General features: G+C 52.6%; 1 protein-coding gene across 4 annotated transcripts in view; it reads left to right on the forward strand.

Moving 5' to 3' along the window:
* The window catches only part of Tpst2 (tyrosylprotein sulfotransferase 2), a 36,287-nt gene extending 17,006 nt beyond the window's left edge, over positions 1–19,281 (forward strand). Inside the window, exons 2-7 of one of the 4 annotated variants that reach the window (XR_005870962.1) lie at positions 5,652–5,723; positions 10,591–11,502; positions 12,576–12,774; positions 15,737–15,787; positions 17,352–17,486; positions 18,808–19,281. Coding sequence is in view for 3 of the 4 variants with exons in the window: in XM_013119803.3 (XP_012975257.1) it covers positions 10,595–11,502; positions 12,576–12,774; positions 15,737–15,787; positions 17,352–17,393 (1,200 nt within the window). In the remaining variant the exon portion in view is untranslated. The remainder of the gene's footprint in view (positions 1–5,651; positions 5,724–10,590; positions 11,503–12,575; positions 12,775–15,736; positions 15,788–17,351; positions 17,487–18,807) is intronic. The other 3 variants (XM_013119803.3, XM_021232319.2, XM_040731292.1) reach the window with 3 other exon arrangements.
* Positions 19,282–20,294: the final 1,013 nt, after the last annotated feature.

Raw genomic sequence — 20,294 nt, forward strand, 5'->3', positions numbered from 1 at the left:
GTGCGCGCGCGTGCGTGTGTGTGTGTGTGTGTGTGTACGCGCGTGTGTGCATGTGTGTGCGTGTGTGTGTGTGCTTGTCCCACATTGCTTGCATCAGCAGAGACGGGTCATGGCCAAGTGTGCAGGACTTCACACCAGGGCTCAGCCTCCACCCCCAGCTTCCTGCTGAGTGCAGACAGGATCCTGTGTAGGAGGTGGTGCGAGTGCAGGAAGCTGGGCTCCTGCAAGGTTGTCCTGCCCTTTCCTGCTTATACTGTCCTAGACAGAGGCCTTGGATCCTTGGCACCGAGGTCCAGAGTGAGGAGGCATCACCACTGGCCCAGGCAAAGCTAGGAGCCAATCAGAGAACTGGGCAGACCGTCCCCAACAGTGTGGCAAAGGCTTGAAAAGCCTGTAGCTTCAGTCACGCCGGAGACTCACCTGTATACCATAGAAACGTGTGGTAATAGTTCTCAGTCTGTGGGTCCTGTTTTAGATCCAAAATGTAGGTAGAACTCACAGACCCATCTGGACAAAGTGGGGCACACCAATGAGCCTTGGGAGAAGGAACCTGGAGCTCCAGGCCACTTCACAAGTCCCTGCCTCAAAGACAGCAGAGTAAAACCAACAGACTAACCTGCAGGTGCATGCGGGCCTCTCCTTAGACCTTGCTGGCCTCCAAACAGGAGGTGGGGTGCTCCCTGAGCAGGATGCGGTGCTCCCTGAACAGGATCTGTGGGTTTTATGGGAGATCAGATACGTTCTAGAATTACGTGTTTTCCTCCTCCTCTGCAAAGCTGGCCTCCTGAGTCCTCCCACTGGCCTTCCTGAAAACCAGACACATTTTGTCCTTGCCCTAGGGCCCTGCAGGCTTGCCCATGTGGCACTGTGCTGTTGTGGCACTGGGAGCCAGCACACTGAGCCATAAGCACCAGGCTCGTTTGCCACATGGCTTTGTGAAGTACCCAACCGGAACACAGCCACCTACGGTCTTGCGTGTGGTGCCTACGTTGATTTTTGTGCTGAGTCAGAGCCCATCTGATCTTCAGAGGCCTTCACTGAAGTGACTTGTGAACTCTCCAGGTTACACACAGAAGTTGGGGCCGGGGAGTGTGCAGGACAGGATGCCACTGTCAGCCCCACATAGCAGGACTGTGCCTGGCTCCATTCTGGAGTGGTGCCTCCTGGTCTTGATGTACAGGGTGACAGTATATGCCAGCCCTGTCTGAAGCTATGTGGTCCGTTGGCATCTGTGGCCCTCACAGAGAGCTGGCCCCGACCAACCCAGGACCGCCAGCCTTGGGGTGGAGAAGCCCTGGGAGGATTGGACTAACTCGCTGCTCCCCACCCCTAACTGCTCCCGGCTTGAGCCTCAAAGGATGTTGGTCTGGGCCTCCCTCCGACAGGGAGGCATTGGGGTCCAGCCTCCATCACTCCAGGTGAAAATTAACAGATCAGGTCAGAGGCATACCCTGGGCTCTGAAGAGACAGACGACTTCCAGTTGTGTGGACCCTGGATGCCGCTTCAGTCGGAAACTTTGTAGGAGGTTGTTTATGAAGGAGAGTCATGGGGACAGACGAGTGACCCTGGAGGAAGGAAGCAGTGGCTCTGGGGTCCTTAGTGGTGTATGTCCTCACTGCCTCCTCTGTGGCCACACTGTGTGCTCTCTCCTGTGTTACCCTGCAGTGCCCCCTTTTGTACCATCCTGCATGTCCTCCTTCCTGCTGCCACCCTGCATGTTCCCCAAGCCCAGAGCAGCCATGGCCTGAGATGCTTTCCCATCCCCACTGCTGGCTCTCTTGGGTGGCTCCCCTTTGATGTGTGTCATGGTCCCTGATACCTAGGGTCACCCTCCTCACCCCCCCACCATTTATAGGAGAGTAGAAGGGTGCAGGAGTGACATGGCATCGCTGCCTGGTGGCAGGGTAATTTGAGAGCTGGTTCCCTGTGCTGTTAGAACCCTCCTCTCGCAGTTCCTTTTTTCTTGGGAACCTTTTGATCTGTTGAAAATAGAGAAAGGCCAGTTAAAGTATGGATGGGGCCAGGCAGCGGGGCTGGGGGTTGGTGGCGCACGCCTTTCATCACAGCACTCAGGAGGCAGAGGCACAGGGATCTCTATGTGTTCAAGGCCAGCCTGGTCTACAGAGAGAGTTTCAGGACAGTGAGAGCTGCTACATAGAGAAGAAACCCTGTCTTTAGGAAGGAAGGAAGGAAGGAGGGAGGGAGGGAGGGAGGGAGGGAGGGAGGGAGGGAGGGAGGGAGGGAGGGAGGGAGGGAAGGACAGAAGAAAGGACAGATGGGCTTAAGCCAAAATGTCCATTCCTTTCCTCCCGTGTGGGCGCCTGCACCTCACACTGGGTGTTTCCTTCTGCACTAACACATGTGCGGTGCCTTTCATTGGCTTTTGTTAGAGACAGACTCTCACGTAGCCCAGGCTGGCCTTGAACTCACTGTGTAGCTGAGGATGACTTGACCATACACCTCTGTCTTCTGTCTCTCTGATCCTGTTAGTGTGAGCGGTGCAGTCACACAGTAGGCGCCCAGGAACCAAATGTCTGCCTGGGGCAGGTGGTTCCCTCAGATCCCTCCTCACTTGCTTGCCTCTTCCCTTCCCATCGCCCTAGGGCAGCTTGGGGACGAGCTAGGAGCTGGTATGAGCCTCCATTCTCTGACAGCCCATTTTGAGAACTGCATGGCACCGGGGTGGGGCTACACTGAAGGACACAGCTGAATTTGGAAACTGACTTTTCCGTTTCCTTAGCTGTGTGGTTTCTACTCATCATGTCACTTGTGGGGCCACAGCCTCTTCTAGCAAATGAGGACAAGCCCCACCTCATGACACCTGCCACAGGCAGCGGTTGCTTTGGACAGATGCCCTAGCACAGCTTCACCCACAGCCCTTTCCCTTGTTCAGGGAGGCTACTCCGTGTTTGTCCTGCTGTTTCAAGTTGAGTGTAATGATAATCAGAGCACCGTCAGCTCCATTTCTCAGAGGAGCTCAGAGAGGTTAGGCACTGAGAGGGCAGAATTGCACAGCTGGGTCTGAGTGCAGGTGGCCCGTACCATTCCTGTGCCTGGCACACAAATAGACTGACAGTCCCTGGATGCCCTCACCGCAGGGAGACAGTGTGACCAGAATCGTGTTTTAGGGGAAAATGTTCCCTGACAGCCAGGACTCTGCAGGGAGCATCCAAGTGTTTTGCAGTCTTTTAATACTGCCGTTTTGGGTTCCAGTTAGTTTGCCTTATTAGTGACTCTGCCCTGGGGCACAGTTATACTTGCCCTCATCCTCGCAGACCTAGCTGGTTCACAGACTGCAGAGCTGGCTGTGCAAGCACAGGGCTGATGGGAATATGGGCGAGGCAGGATCGGGTAGCCCCTGGCTTAGTGTTGACTGCTGACCCTCCTATAAGAACAGAGAACTGTGGACCCCACCTTTGCCTCTCACTGTCCTCTGAGTCAGCACTGAGTAGAAGGTTCTAGAATAGAGGCTGGCAGTCTGTGACTGTTCTTGTGGCTGCTGTTCTGGGATTTGTGGTGTACTGACAGTTTCTGAGGCCGCTGTTCCTGCAGAGTGCTCTCCCTTCTCCCTCCCCTCCCCCTCCCCTTGACGAAGCACACACATGCTCCTCCCCATCGCCTGTGCTCAGACCACTGACATGAAAGGTCTTAGTATTTGTGCACATCCTCCATGCACTCTATTATTTTCTCTTATTACTGTGTTGTGATGGGGGAGGGCAGATGCCCTGGTGTAAGCATGGAGGTCAGAGAACAACCCTGTGGGGTCAGTTCTCTCCACGTTTCCGTGGGTTCTGGGTACCAAACTCAAGTCGTCATGCTTACACAGCAAGTACCTTTACTTGCTGAGCCCTCTGGCCGGCTCACCTCTGTGTACTGCAGATCACCCCCGGTGCAGTGTAAATGCAGTTGTTTCACACTACTGGCTAGGGAAAACAGACATGAAGCCCACATGCACAGCACAGAGGCAATTTTCCCTCCAAGCTCAGAAGAGCCTTTGCCTGCAGACCTGTCGCTGTCTGGAGGAGAACAAAGCATCCTCTACTCCCAGGACCACTGAGGCTGGCTGTCATTTGTCACCTTGATCTAGGTCAGGCCTGTCCAGTATGATATCCCCACTGGCTCCAGTGGCTTTTGAGCCTTTGCCACATGACCAGTGCAAATCAAAATGGATTTTGTGTTTTATTTGGTTTGGTTGAATTTGAAATCACACATCTCCTCGACCCCTGTGCAGTGCATTGGGCACCATGCTCTGAGATAGAAGACGGGCCATCAGCTGGTCCATGGTTCTTGGCAAGCCTGGGCACACCTTGCATTTCAGGGGTCTCCAAGGGCAGCCAGGTTGCCTCCAGCTGCTTCTGGAAGCTTCCAGTAACCTCCACGGATTGCTTGGTTTCTCCCCAGGCGATGTCAGCCACCATGCCCAGGAGTCCCGGGCAGGAGCATCTGGAGGTATAGGATAAGGTGGAATCCCTTCTTCAGTGAGGCCTCAATGTATTATCAGGGTTGGATTTTTCAGAGAACAGAAAGGACAGACAAAATAAATGAAAAGGGGTGAGGAGTGGGTGAGCTCTCTGGAGATGGAGGACTGAGATACAGGCAGTCATTCTTTCCCATTGTGACACACACAAACGGACAGTCACTGCTGGTGTTCCAGGTCCTTCTGTCTGGCCGGAGCTTCCCAGCATCGTGTTTACAGACTAGGGAAACTGGCTCTCTGGTCTCTAAGATCTGACACTCTTCTGTCTCTAGAGCCACATTCTGTACCATTCATATCCTGGCATCTGAGACAGGACCAAGGAGGGATGTGGAATGTCAGCTGTGTCCTGAACTCTACCCTCCCCAGCAACAGGAGCACCTTCTCTTAGATGGGGACATGGGAATTGAACGGTGGTAAAGCCACAGGAGTGCAGCGTATCTGCTGATGCAGCCTCCACCTGAAACTCACATTTGGGAGCTGAGTTATGAAGTCTCACAGACCAAGACAGGAAACATATTCAGTTCATTCTCGGGTTAGCCAGTTAGAGAAATTCTACCCTCCTCTGTGGGACTTCAGGATACAATGTGCACTCACTCAGACACCGAGAAAGTGTAGGGTGGTAGAGGCTGGGCGTTATCTGACTGTATGGTACCCTTTGGAGCCGCACAGTGCACAGCCTGGTGAATCGCTCCCAGGATCCCCTGGGTGGTTACAGGCAGGCTGTTGGGTTGTTTGCCTTTCCTGATGTTCAGGGCTGAGAGAATGGAAGAGACTGAGAGGGACTCTGGCTTCCTGAGTCAGCAGTGAACTTGTGAACCGAGCCAGTGAACTCCCTAGAGCAGTAGCTCCCAACCCCCTATCGCTGTGACCATTTAATACAGTTCCTCACGTTGTGGTGACCCCCAGCCATAAACTCATTTTTGTTGCTCTTTATAACTAGAATTTTGCTACTGTTATGAATCATGATGTCAGTTTTTTTTGGAGATAGAGGTTTTGCCAAAGGTGTCGAGACCCACAGGTTGAGAACTTCTACCTAGAGGACCAGGTTACTCCTCACCTCGGCAAAGGTCTGCACAGTTTTCTCTCCTAAAGGCCATTGTCCGGTGCCTCTGGTAGCCCATAAGCCCCTCTGCTCCAACCCACTCCTGACTCAGCATCTCTGTTGTTCTACAGGACTGTGGGGACAGGAAGCTGTGCTGAGCAGGCCAGAGGACTGGTGCTTGGAAATGAGGGAGCCCTGGGGAGGTGAGTCCACCCGGAGACCCCCCACTGTCCTGACGAGTCCACCCGGAGACCCCCCACTGTCCTGACGAGTCCACTTAGGGACCCCCCCACTGTCCTGACGAGTCCACCCAGAGACCCCCCCCACCACTGTCCTGACGAGCCCTTAGCGTAAATGCCTCGGTGTCTTCACCAGCATCAGGCCAGGAAGTTCTCTGCCCAGCTGGTTGGTTAAAATACAGGAGCAGCTGAACCTGGTAATCACCAGGCATGCCAGTGCTCAGGACACTGCAGGTGCACTGCGCAGTGTAGACCAGTGCTCAGGACACTGCAGGTGCACTGCGCAGTGTAGACCAGTGCTCAGGACACTGCAGGTGCACTGCGCAGTGTAGACCAGTGCTCAGGACACTGCAGGTGCACTGCGCAGTGTAGACCAGTGCTCAGGACACTGCAGGTGCACTGCGCAGTGTAGACCAGTGCTCAGGACACTGCAGGTGCACTGCGCAGTGTAGACCAGTGCTCAGGACACTGCAGGTGCACTGTGCAGTGTAGACCAGTGCTCAGGACACTGCAGGTGCACTGTGCAGTGTAGACCAGTGCTCAGGACACTGCAGGTGCACTGCGCAGTGTAGACCAGTGCTCAGGACACTGCAGGTGCACTGCGCAGTGTAGACCAGTGCTCAGGACACTGCAGGTGCACTGTGCAGTGTAGACCAGTGCTCAGGACACTGCAGGTGCACTGTGCAGTGTAGACCAGTGCTCAGGACACTGCAGGTGCACTGTGCAGTGTAGACCAGTGCTCAGGACACTGCAGGTGCACTGTGCAGTGTAGACCAGTGCTCAGGACACTGCAGGTGCACTGTGCAGTATAGACCAGTGCTCAGGACACTGCAGGTGCACTGTGCATTGTAGACCAGTGCTCAGGACACTGCAGGTGCACTGTGCAGTGTAGACCAGTGCTCAGGACACTGCAGGTGCACTGTGCATTGTAGACCAGTGCTCAGGACACTGCAGGTGCACTGCACAGTGTAGACCAGTGCTCAGGACACTGCAGGTGCACTGTGCAGTGTAGACCAGTGCTCAGGACACTGCAGGTGCACTGCGCAGTGTAGACCAGTGCTCAGGACACTGCAGGTGCACTGCACAGTGTAGACCAGTGCTCAGGACATTGCAGGTGCACTGCACAGTGTAGACCAGTGCTCAGGACATTGCAGGTGCACTGCACAGTGTAGACCAGTGTGCAGGACACTGCAGGTGCACTGCGCAGTGTAGACCAGTGCTCAGGACACTGCAGGTGCACTGTGCAGTGTAGACCAGTGCTCAGGACACTGCAGGTGCACTGTGCAGTGTAGACCAGTGCTCAGGACACTGCAGGTGCACTGTGCGGTGTAAGCCAGCCTGGTCAGTGCTTGCTGAGTGCCTCCTGCAGGCCTGTCTGATGTTCATGTTGGGAATGATTGCCAGTGCTCCTCTTGGCTGGAGGGGAAAGCCTCTTGTCTATGTTGCAAGCCAGCAAGTTGCAGAGGTGGGATTTGAACCCAGTTCTGCAGAACTCCTGCCTGCTGTTTTCACTGCTCAGAGCTGCCCACTGGGTCATGCCACTTGCCTAAGAAACCATTGTTTTCTTCTGGACAAGCATGATCTTGACCTCGGTCAGGCCTGTAGTCCTGACTGTGCAGCTCTGAGCATCCTAGAATATAAAAACAAAATGCAACTGGGTCTTGGTGGTGCATTATCTTTAATCCCAGCACTTGGGAGGCAGAGGCAGGCAGATCTCTGTGAGTTTGAGGCCAGCCTGGTCTACAGAGTGAGTGCCAGGACAGGCTCCAAAACAATACAGAGAAACCCTGTCTTGGAAAACAAAAAACAAAACAAACAAACAAACAAACGCAGACAGGATGTTTTCTAGACCTTGGATTCTGAAACACGTGAATGGCTTGTTGGGGGCAAACTAGTTTCACGATAAACTTTTGCTGTCCTGTGTTACCTTTTCCTCCAAGGTTGTGTTGTCAGTCACCAACCACAGGCACACACATGCATGTGCACACATATGCACACTGTGCTGCCCTTTCTGCAAGCAACCTACAACATCCCCCCCCCACCTTTTCACCCCTAAAGAGCAGTGGTTCTAATTCCAGCTAAGGTGTGGTTGGTGGCTTCCTTGGCACAACAGTAAATTGTCAGTGGCAGAGTTTGGATCTCAGGTTCACCAGGTGAGCTTTGTGAAACACTTGAGGCTTCCTCAGATATCTGAGTGACTTTATGTCTTGGCCAGCCTGCTCTGTCCCCTAAAAGTGCCTTGGAATTAGTCTTGCCCATCATGGATCTAGAAGTGAATCAAGGAGCAGCCCCGGCATTGGCAGAAATGAGTAAGTGAACTGTTTTTCCAGTGAGCGGCCCCTGCTGTGATCTGATGTCCAGGTTGCTAGCCTGGACAAGGTTTATCTGCCTTGTCAGGCACTTCTCAACCCCGCAGTGGACCATCCCTAGTGTGGCTGTGGCAGAGATGATGGCCACCAGGAACCCTAACCTCAGCACATTGGCCTTCAAGCTTAAGACTGCTTCCTCAACTGATGTCCATTTGCCACTTGCTGTGACCCTGTGGGTGGGATGGCCCATCTCTGAACCTGGTTCTTTGATGATTTTTGTCAAGTCTCATGTCTAAAATCCAATGTCACATTTCTGCTCACCTCCCCAGACCCTCCTGCGTGTGTGAGCCACTTGCAGCCCCTGGTCACTCAGGGTTCTCTCTCCCTGTGCCTTGTTAGTGGCTGCTCCTGTTTCCAGGATCACCCTTCCGTGCCTGCCACCTGCCAGTTCTCCCCGCTGTTCAAACCTCAGCTTGAGACCCAGCTGCCCCAGGACTTTGCTGTCCTTCTGGCGGGGGGTGGGGGGGTGGGGGGGTGGGGAGGGGACATGATGATGACACAACACGGGACCTGTCACCTCCCAGTGTGAGCCCACAGCGCTAGCTGAGTTGAAAGTGATAGAAAGTGATAGAACTGGGTAAATCTGGACCCACCCAGCTAATTCCAGAAAGAGGCTCAAGGGGCAGGCGAGGTAGAGAACAGAAGTGGCCTGAGATGGGCACAGTGTCTGCCCACTGTCTGCTGGCTTCCAGCTGTGGACCCAAGTGTTGGCAGTGATCTGGGTAGGGGCTTTTCATGGGAAGCCCCCATCTGAAAAAGGCACTGCTGAATTCCTACCCTCTGGTCAGCAAGGCCTGGAGAGGGGAGATTGTTACCATTAGTGCTCCAAGCAGTCCTGTGTCCCCCGTTTCCTCACCCCCACCCCCACCCCCTCCTGACCTTTAGCCTCCAGCATTAGAGTCTAGTAGGTGCCCTGGAGCCACCCTCGGACTTGATGTGGCGTTTATGCTGTCCTCATTCTGTTCCCACCCCTCCAACCCCAGCAGCCCTCTCTAGCTCCTGGCTGGGATGCCACTTCTTCCCCCCTGGGTCCCTTTAGCAGCATCTAGTTCATTGCCACACCAGGCATAACCCCTGTGAGCTCCCCACTTCTTCACCAGGACCTGTGCCACGGAGGCTGCTGTCCTGGCTGGCTGTCTCCAGTCTTCTCAGCCCTGCGCTTAGTGCATAGACCAAGTGCCAACTTGGTGAGCATGTCTGAAATGCAAATAAAGGGAAGGGCATTGTTGAAGTAGACTGTCCCCTGCCATGCCATCCAGGGCAGGTCAGTCAAGACCGTGTTATTTAACTGTGGGTGTCTCTCCTAGCCTCTGTTTCCTTTTCTGTGCCAGCCCCTGGTCATTCAGGCACTCATTCCAAGGTCATTGAATGAGCCAGGCCTGTGCAAGGAGCTGAGAATACAGGCCCCTATGCACGCTGTAGGAGTCAACCAGATCTGTGGGTTAATGGTTTTTGTTTGTTGTTGTTGTTGTTGATTTTTTTTCCAAGACAGGATCTCTTGTATATAAGGCTGTCCTCAAATTCCTGATCTTTTTACCTTTACCTCCCAGATGTCACAAGCATTAGCCACCACACCTGGTTTTTGTGGTTCTGGGGGTCAAACTCGGGGCTCTCTGCTCGCCGAGCAGGCTCTCTACACACTGAGCTACTTTCTTACCGGATCAAGGTTACCTGATACGACCGGTGAGAACTTAAACCAGGATGTGTTGGAGGAGCCACAGCAAGACTGAGGTTATAACAGTTTTATTGAGAGCAACCAGACTTTTATACCAGTATCAGAAGCAGAATATAGTGGCAATTGCCAAGATCAATACAGTTGTGGTTGCCAGGATACGGTGATGTAAGCGGCACAGGGTACACAAGATTAATGTCTAAGACCAATTGTCCTGTCAAGCTTCCATGCTTCCTTGACTACTAAGGGAACAAGCAGAAAGAATCACAGGGCGGCCTGAACACTCACTGTCTGAGGCAGTGCCTCGGTTTCTCAGGAACCGAAAGGCAAGCTATGCCCCAGGAGCCATGGGCGTGAAAAACCTATGTATGACGCATGCCTCTCGAGACAGCCAGGCCAGGCCAGCTCCAGGGCTCCCTGCGCGAAGCCCTGCTTTTTATTTTTGATACAGGCATATAGAACTTGGAATATTCCTGCCTCAGCCTCCCACATAAGTGGCATACAGGCGTGTGCTGGTGTTTCCAGCATTTTAATAATAACCACCATCGCCGCCCTTTGTTATCAGCCGGCCAGCTGATTGACTGACCAAGCCACCACAGCCATGGTGGTGGAGGATTGAGTCTTGCTGTCTACCTGAGGCTTTTGAGGCCATAGTAGTCCCAGGGGTGGGGCAGGGGGTGGGGGGAGGGGCACCAGGTAGATGCTTTTACCTATATGTCACTGAGCTTGTTCACCCCAGCGTCTAGTTTGTGTCCTGATGGGGCTGCTGACACTGTCCCTCTCTCCACAGATGCATGCCAGGTGGACCTGCTGACCCGTCGATGAGGCGGGCCCCCTGCCTGGGCCTGTGCCCCTGGCTGGGCATGCGCCTGTCAGTACGCAAGGTGTTGCTGGCCGCTGGCTGCGCACTGGCCCTGGTGCTGGCTCTGCAGCTCGGGCAGCAAGTGTTGGAGTGCCGGGCGGTGCTCGGAGGCAAGCGGAACGCACGGAGGATGCGGCCAGAGCAGGAGGAACTGGTGATGCTTGGTGCCAACCAGGTGGAGTATCGCTACGGCAAGGCCATGCCGCTCATCTTCGTGGGCGGCGTGCCTCGCAGCGGCACCACCCTCATGCGGGCCATGCTGGATGCGCACCCTGAAGTGCGCTGTGGGGAGGAGACACGCATCATCCCGCGTGTGCTGGCTATGCGGCAGGCCTGGTCAAAGTCTGGCCGGGAGAAGCTGCGGCTGGACGAGGCAGGCGTGACGGATGAGGTGCTGGACGCTGCCATGCAGGCCTTCATCCTGGAGGTGATCGCCAAGCATGGCGAGCCAGCGCGAGTGCTGTGTAACAAGGACCCCTTCACACTCAAGTCCTCCGTCTACCTGGCACGCCTGTTCCCCAACTCCAAATTCCTGCTAATGGTGCGCGACGGCCGGGCCTCCGTGCACTCCATGATCACTCGCAAGGTCACCATCGCAGGCTTTGACCTCAGTAGCTACCGAGACTGTCTTACTAAATGGAACAAGGCCATCGAGGTGATGTATGCACAGTGCATGGAAGTGGGCAGGGACAAATGCCTGCCTGTGTACTATGAACAGTTGGTGCTGCACCCCCGACGCTCACTCAAGCGCATCCTGGACTTCCTGGGCATCGCCTGGAGTGACACAGTCCTGCACCATGAGGACCTCATTGGCAAGCCTGGGGGCGTCTCCTTGTCCAAGTGAGTGGGGCCCCACAGCTCCTCCCAGGCTCCAAGCGGCAGATCAAGTCTGCCCTTCTTGAGCTGTGCTACTTTAGGCAAGTGTCTGTGCCTCTCTGAGTTTCAGCATCCTTCCGTGTAGTGGGGAAAGGTTTGGGAATTGGGTGACTGAAGGCAGAGTCTTGCACCAGATGGGTCTCTCGTCTCCTGTAGCCTTGTGCTGTGGAAAAGCACAGACGATCTGAGGAAAGCCTTTGCTCTCAAACTCGACGCCAAAGGCCCGGGCACCTATAAGAAGCTGGGGTCCACAGGGGCTTTCAGCCTTAGCCTTAGAAGTTGAAGCTTTCTTTCTTCAAGGACAAATTGCTCATGTTAGTTGTAGTATAGCAAGTTATTTTTAAGAAACACAGACTGGGCTGGCAAGATGGCTCAGTAAGTAGAGGGGCTTGCCGTGTAAGCCCATAAACTGCGTTTGATCCCCAGAACCTACTTAAAGAGAGAAGCAACTCCACAGGGCTGTCCTCTGACTTCCACGCATGCATCATGGCATCATGGCAGTGCCCCTCCCCACATACACACATCATAAAAATAAATAAGTAAATAAACTGGAAAACAACGAAAGAGGGCCAGGGGCTGTAAAATGCTCGCTGTGCAAGCGTAATGGCTGAATTCAGCTTCCCCGGCACTCACAAAAAAGCCACATGCGGTTGCAAGGGACTCATGTGAGTCCAAAGAGGTAGAGGCTCACTGGCCACCCACCCTAGCCAGCACAGCGAGGTTGGGAGGAGACTGCCCAAAAGCAAGGTGAAGAAGTGATTAGGGAGATCAACATTTGGCTTCCACATATACTGCACACATGAATAGACATGCACATGTATGTGTGCATGTGCAAACACGCATACACATACATACACTTGAAGGAGGCCGCATCTGCTTCACCAGCACACAGTTCTGCTTCCTGGTGTGTGCAGCTCCCATGATGCCCAGGGCCCTGGCTCACAACTGTTGGGGCAGGCTGTCCAACCTTCCTGCTGCTCCATAACCACAGAACAGGGAGTGTTCCCCAACCTGATGAGACTGTCCTCTCTCCCCAGGATCGAGCGGTCCACAGACCAGGTCATCAAACCCGTGAACTTGGAAGCACTCTCCAGGTGGACCGGCCACATCCCTGGGGACGTGGTGAGGGACATGGCACAGATCGCCCCCATGCTGGCTCGGCTTGGCTATGACCCGTACGCAAACCCGCCCAACTATGGGAACCCTGATCCGATTGTCATCAACAACACACACCGGGTGAGTGCGTGTCGCACACAGGAGTGTGAGCACAGGCCTTAGCGGGATATGTAGTCCAGTCTCGGGGCTCCTGAGCATCGATGTTCTGCATGACGCACTTAGCAGCACCAGTGCAAGTGTTTCCGCTTTGGCTTGGGCCTAAAGAAAGCTCAGGGTCAACAGATGTCCTCCTTTCCCTGTCGCCTCCCATGGTGAATCTGTTTATCTCAGGGCTTACTTGTCTTTCCTGTCTCCCTGGCTCTTTTTCCTGTGTGCAGAGCCCTTCAAGTCTTGAGAGAAAACATACTTAAAGAATGGACCACCGGGTGGTGGTGGCATACGCCTTTAATCCCAGCATTCAGGAGACAGAGGCAGGAGGATCTCTGTGAGTTCGAGGCCAGACTGGTCTACAGAACGAGTTCCGGAACAGGCTCCAAAACCACATAGAGAAACCCTGTCTCAAAAAGCAAAAAAACAAAAAAAAAAAACAAAAAACAAAGAGAGAGAGAGAGAGAGAGAGAGAGAGAGAGAGAGAGAGAGAGAGAGAGAGAGAGAGAGAGAGAGAGAGAGAGAGAGAGAGAGAGAGAGAGAAGAAGAGAAAGAAAAACAGAATGGACCATGTTGTCACCCCATAAGTTATCGTGTTGATTTCTCACACACCAGAACCAGGAGCTGTTGAAATTTCTGTGCTGAAGATACTTAAGGGAAGTGACTTTGACAAGGCATTTTATAAGAAGAGCTCATAGCTCATGGTCAAGTCTACTTAGTGTTATCCAGCTTCTTTGAGTGCTTGGGGTCCATATCTGAACACCCACACAAGTGCCCTCGAGGTTACAGTTCCGGTGTGCCGTGGGACGTAATGAAGCTGACACATTGTCCTTGATCAGTTAGCTGTTGGGTCATCCAAGAGCAATGCACCACCCACTGGTGCAGTTATGTGTTTGGGGTGTGCAGAGCCTGTGCAGGGGTGCAGAGACACTCTAATACCCATGTGGCAGTGGATGCCCGAACGTGTTTCTCACAGCATCACCGCACACCTCTGAGGGCAGCCATCTGCTTGCTGTTGGAGAGAGTCTCCCGGCGCAGTGCAGGCCAGCCTCCAAACTGTGCTTCTGCCTTGCTTGTCTCCTGAGCTGTTGGAAATACGTAGATGTGCTTCTCCACAACCACCACATCAGCGTTTTTGTTTTGTTTCGTTTCTTCGTTTGTGTGTTTGTCTAAGACGTGCTCTTGCTGTGTGCCCAATTCCTGGGCTCAAGCTATCCTCCTGCCTTAGCCTCTTGAGTAACTACAACTCCAGGCATGCATTACAATTCCCAGGTAGCCCAAAGAAGTCTTTGCTGCCTCTTCAGTTCTTATTCATTTCTCGTCTTCTTTGTGTGCAGTGCTGGGGATGGTCCCAGGACCATGCCAGGCAAGTGATCTACCACTGAGCCACATTCCAGCCCTAATGTCTCAGCACTTACATAGACACAGCACCCCTGCACAGTGGCAGCCTGGGTGTTCTCAGTGAGGCTGTGATTGTGTCCATTTTTATTGTAAGTATTATTAATTAATTCTTACAAAAATTATTCTTCAAACTCCATTCCCATAGTTTATATTCCTTTCCCTACAGAGGCTTCACTTGACCTTGACAGACCACGTGTTGTCGAGCATAAATGTGGGTAGTGAGCTTGTGTCAATTAAAAATAAAAATAGGCTGGGTGTGGCACAGTGATAGAACCCTTACCCAGCATGCGTGAGGCTCTGGGTTCCATCCTAAGTAATAATACTATTCTAGATTTGAAAGCAGAGCCCTCAGAGTGACAGAAGTCCAGTTCTGGGCATCTAGAAGGGGCCACAGCAGTGACAGGAAGCCTTGCTGAGGTTCCATCCTTTTTTGTGGTGTGTGTGTGCTGCAGGGATGTACAGTGCTGGACCCAAAGCTCCCAGGGAGAGACCAGACTCTGTTGTATAAAGCAGGAATTCCAGTGAATGCTGGCTGGTGTTTGATCAACTCTTCGGACCTTCTTTTTGTTAGAGATAAAACAGTACCTAATTTTACCCCAGAGAACCAGAGACATTTCATCCTTGGATGTCTGGTCTTGGCGAAGGCCCTGGCTTGGTCTTCATGGTGTTCAGCCTCTGCTGTGAGAGGACACCTCTGAGGAAAAGCCGTGTGGGAGCCGGTGGACAGGTGTAGGTGCTGGAGTGCCCTGGGCCTCAGTGATTCAGTGATGAGAACTGCACTCGTGAGATTGTGCCCATGTGGTTGGCTATTGTGGCAGCCAGTCACAGGTGGCCAGAGACAGGAGCTAGGCCACACTGAGGCTGTATGTAGAAATGCACAGGGGTTTGAAAACTTTGACCCAAAAGATATTTGCATTGATGGGTATAAAGTTGCACAGCTGGGTCCCATTTGACTCCTGTTGACAGCAACAGGTGACACTGTCAGGGTGTTACCCACACCCTCAAGTCCGCAGTCTTATCCTTTGCTGCACCTCACCTCTGTGGTCACATGGATGCAGAACCCCCCCTTCCCCCGTCACTTCCAACCCTTTGCTTCCCCACCCTCCTGGCATGCTCCATGGCTTCGCATGTCTGTGACGGTTTGTGTGTATTGCTTCCTGTTTACCATCTGTGCCCTGTCCGGTACAGATGATGCAGGAGAACAAGAACTCCAGGCGCCTAATTGACAGTGTCCCGAGTAGCTAGAATCAGAGACTCTTAGTAAATGTTGCTGAGGGAAGATGGACGGACAGACAGACGGGTGTGTGATAGACAGACTGATGGATCTGTGGTGGAGAAATGGAATGATGGATAGACGGGTGGATTGATAGGGTACATAGATGAAAGGAGGGGCGCGGGAGAGAAATGTGTGGCTGACAGGTGGCTGGGTGGAGAACCAGAGGGGTGACTGGGTGGTTGGATAGATGTGTCAGTGACGACCTGGACTTTGCTCTCTGCCCATTTCTGCCACCATGACACTTACCTTCTTTCCTAGGTCTTGAAAGGAGACTATAAAACGCCAGCCAATCTGAAAGGATATTTTCAGGTTAGAAAGATCAGAGGGGGAATTCTGCTTTTTGTTTTCCTGACTGGACCCCAGCTCAGAGTTGGTCCATGTCTGCTTTACTTTGCCCTGTATGGATGATGGATGCATGGATGGATGGATGGATGGATGGATGGATGGATGGATGGATGGATGGATGGATGATGGATAGGTAGATGATGGATGATGAATGCATAGATGGATGAATGGATGGGTGGGTGGGTGGGTGGGTGGGTAGGTGGGTGGATGAATAATGGATGGGTAACACCCATCATAAACTTGGGTAGGGCTGGGTGGGGGCGGGGGTGTTTCTTAGTGACTCATCTAGCCGAAGCCAATCTCAGGAGTACTTTCCCTGAGCTGTCCTACCCCTTGTCTGTGAGAACTTCATGTCTCTAAGTTAAACCCCACCCTACTAAGGTGACAATTGTCAAGCACATCCTCAGACACACTTTTTTTCTGTATCAGGAAATGAGAGCTACGGGTCATGGGGCATGTGACCAAGTTTTTCTTCTGTATCAGGAAATGAGAGCTACAGGGTCATGGGGCATGTGACCAAGTGGCCATGAGCCACGTTTCCCCATGCCTCCCATAGCTGGACCCACCATCCTTGAACTAGCTATCCCTGAGGGGCGGTGCACACAATGTCGGGACAGGTACAGCTTGCACCTTCATCAGCATGGACCTGTGCTCCTCTGGGAGCTCAATTACTGTCTTTCAAATGATGAGATGGTCCTGAGATGGGTGACCTTGTGTACATGTTTATTTTTGTAAGTGTGGTGGTACGTGCTTACACATGTTTACACGTTCATTGGGAAACCAGATGTGAATACCAGGCATCTTCCTCAATCTCTGTCCATACACACACACACACACACACACCCTTGCTGCCTTATGATTTTGAAACAGTCTCTCAGTGAGTCTCAGTCACTGTTTGCTGTACCACCTGTGTGGGCCACCTTATGGCAGTCATTGTTTTAAAGGTCAAACTATTAGTGTCTGAGTTCAGGGGCAGCGGCTTTTTGCTGTTGCCTTCTTGGCCCGCTATGTACATTTTTATGCTGACTGTGCTTCCACGGTATGCCCATTGTCTGTGGGATTTCTCTGTCTGTTGGGTGGGATTGTGACCCTTTTGGATGACTAAATTATGTATACTGATATACCTGCCCAAACTGGCGCAACTGCTCCCTTCCAAGGGTTCTAGTTTTCCCAGTATCTTACAAGATGTCCTACATGAGGAGAAGAAACGTGTTCTCTTAGGACTGGACCAGCACTGGGGGTGGAGGCCTGAGAGGGTGGAGCAGATGGACACAACACAAGATGATGCCTCTGTCACCTGGGAGAACCTGGGGACACAGCTGCAGTCACCATGTCCTGAGCACACTTTGTGTGTGTGTGTGTGTGTGTTTGTGTGTGTGAGTGAGTGTGTGTGTGTGTGTGTGTGTGAGACAGGTTTCCTGGTGGCTCCATGACTCACCAATGGGACTAGGACTGGACCACCTAAAAGGAAAAAGGAACCCCCCCCAGCATCCCCACTTGACCCCTTCATCTGCCTGTCTCCCTCCAGGTGAACCAGAACAGCACCTCACCACACCTGGGAAGTTCGTGATTTCCGGGTGAGCATTCCTGCTGCCTCTCCGAGGCTGCCAGCCCTGGCTGAAGTGCCCATCCTTTCAACCTTCTCTCAGATGTGTCCACTAAGGTGGGCAGATCCAGCCCCATCTCGTTTCCATGGTGACTGACTAGGGAGCTATTTATAGAATGGAGGCTTAGTCTGTGGAGGAGCAGGAAGGACCATGGAGTCTGGGATCCTAAGCCCCATGGATACCTAGTGGAGTCAGTCAAACTGCCTCGGTAACAGACCCAGCCTTGGCTCAAAGCAATGAATGTCCTCAGCAGCCATCGTGGGATTCTTCTAAAGAAGAGTACCTGAGGCGTTGGGGCTTTGTGTATAGGATACTAGGGACACAGCTCCACCACTGTGTAGAGAACCCCATGGCCTTCCATGTCACACAGTCACTGGCTGACTTCCTCCGGTGCCATTTTCAGGCTTGGCTCTTTTGGAGGGATTTTATTTTGCTAAGAGGTAGGGATAGGGATTTTGAGCTGGGGGCATCCAGTCTCTGTGACTGTCAGAGTTCCCTCGGCAGGTGTTCTGAAGGATTTATTCCAAAGAAAAGAATCCAGTCTGGAAGAGGAAACTGCTCCCCGGCTGACTGCAAATCTGTTAGAACCCTAGGCCAGCCCATTTCCAAAGCCAGCTCAATCCTGATGGACCATCTAAATGAGATGCCACATGCAGGGCCCACCAGCCACCCTGGTATGGATTGGCTGAAACTCATTGCATTTAACACATAGTTTTGGGGGTTGTGGGGCCGTGGAAACCAGAGCTTTATGCATTGAACCTTAGGCCTGGCAGTGCAGACACACCCTCTACCACAGGCCTCTTACTTTTTGAGACGGGTTCTCATTAAGCTGCCCAGGGTGGGCTTGGACTCACTCTGTAGCCTCGACGGACCTTCAACCTGTGACCTTCCTGCCTCAGCCTCTGAATTGTTGGGAAGACAGGCCTGGCCTCATTTAGTCTTTGTAAATTAGGGAGGATTTTTGAGACCAGATTAAAATGTAGGTGAGAACTCAAGAGCCGGTTTCAAATTTAGATTCTCCCCAGCCATCTGGAATGTATGAATGTACATCTGTATCTATAACACCTGTGCACTCCTAGGAATGGATAAAGACCCGTATCCTCCTCTGTTGGTACCTGCACCCACATGTGCATAGACACACTAACAGTAAAATAAGTTGTATGTGGTGGCTCACACCTTTAATCCCATCACTGGGGAGGCAGGGGTGGCTGGGTCTCGTGAGCTCTGTGCCATCCTCGCCTGTATATGGAATTCCACTACAGCCAGTGTTGTGCAGTGAGACTCTGTCTCAAAAATGGGGGTGGGGGTAGAAAATTAAATAAACAGAGGTGCTCTATTTCAGCATCGCCCCAGGCTGACACCACCTCCCCTTTTCAGTCTCTGCAGGGCTCAGATGTCTGAGTCGACATCATGTGTACACGGAAGTCGGACTAACCCAAGCACATTGATTGCTTCCTCAGTCGTGCCATTGGTCCACAGAGGTGGAGTCTTCGTCTCCATGGAAACGGACTTGGAACCTCTGCCTTTGGATGCTTCAGGGTGGACATGGAGGAGGAAACTACTTCAGCTTCAGAAACTTAGGAATTTTCTATTTTTTTCTCCTTGAGAACTTTTTTTTAAAGAATTGAATTTGCTATCTTCCCTGATGGACAAGCCCCTTTGGTGGCCTCATTTCCTGGGACAAGACCAGTGACCAGTTTGTCTCCTTGACCCAGGCTCTGAACTCAAAGGATTTATTTAAGAGTTTAATATATGGGCTTTCCTTCATCCTGTAGTCCTACTCAGTTTCACAGAGAAAAGAAATCAATTATTTGAATAAAGTAAACAGGCTGCTGTCTGTGCCTTACTTCACACGTAGTGAACATGATTCTTTCTGTTCTTCATGAGTGAGTGACAGGTAACACTGGAAAACATACCTGTGTTGCCAAGGGCACTGCTGAGTTCCCATGATCCCGCAGGAAGAGTAAAGGAAAAGGCAGGGTCCAGAAAGATCAATGTGGGGACGTCTCTTCTGGTAAAGTTTGCGGGCACTTGAGTAATTCTCGCCACAAGGGTGTATGGCAGCACAAATAAGGCTTTCAGCTCAGCTCTTGTACCCAGGGTTTTGTGGGAGACGAGGCAAGGAAACACTGACCTTGTCCAGCAGCCCCTCTGGGCGGTGTTCCCCAAGGCTCCCTCCATGCCCACATGGTATTGCAGACCACTTCTCTCAGGAGTCCTTGCTGGAGGTGCCAAGGGCCCACCTTTTAGCTCTGGCCTGCTGGGTTTACTGTATGATGAGGTGCCTAGATGCTCTGCAGCCAGCTGGGCCAAGAACAATTTAGTGAGGGCTGAGAAGTTTGTCCACACCTGATGGGGTGTCCTTCTATATGCTGTAAATATCTTATAACTCCCTTTTACACACACCTTGCCTGACTTCTTGGGATAAGCTGTGAGGCTTAGGGAGGACATGGCATGCGGTGTCCTGGGGATGTGGATTTTGGAAGCAGGCTGACTTTTGTGTTGTTATGATACCTAGCATGAGCTAGGGAGGATTCATGTTGGCCCATAGTTTCCATCACAGCAAGACGCATGTGACAGACATTCAGGTCACAATGAGCAGTGAATGCAGAGAGGGGCTTACCAGGGCTTAGCTGGCTTTCCCTTTCTCTTCCTCTTGTGTCTGAGTCCCAGCCTATGGGACAGTGCTGCCCCCTTGCAGGGCCAGTCTTTTCATTTTAGCTCACCGTCCCTGGAAACACCCTCTTGGACATACCCAGAGCCTGCTTAGCCAGTCTCCCAGGTGCCTCTGCTGATGACGAAGTTACTTTCTGACTCAGTGGCAGGTGGTGCCGCTCCATCCGTATGAAGGAGCTCCCTAAAAC

This window comes from Mesocricetus auratus, unplaced genomic scaffold, assembly GCF_017639785.1.
Source record: "Mesocricetus auratus isolate SY011 unplaced genomic scaffold, BCM_Maur_2.0 Super-Scaffold_100025, whole genome shotgun sequence".
Lineage (NCBI taxonomy): Eukaryota > Metazoa > Chordata > Mammalia > Rodentia > Cricetidae > Mesocricetus > Mesocricetus auratus.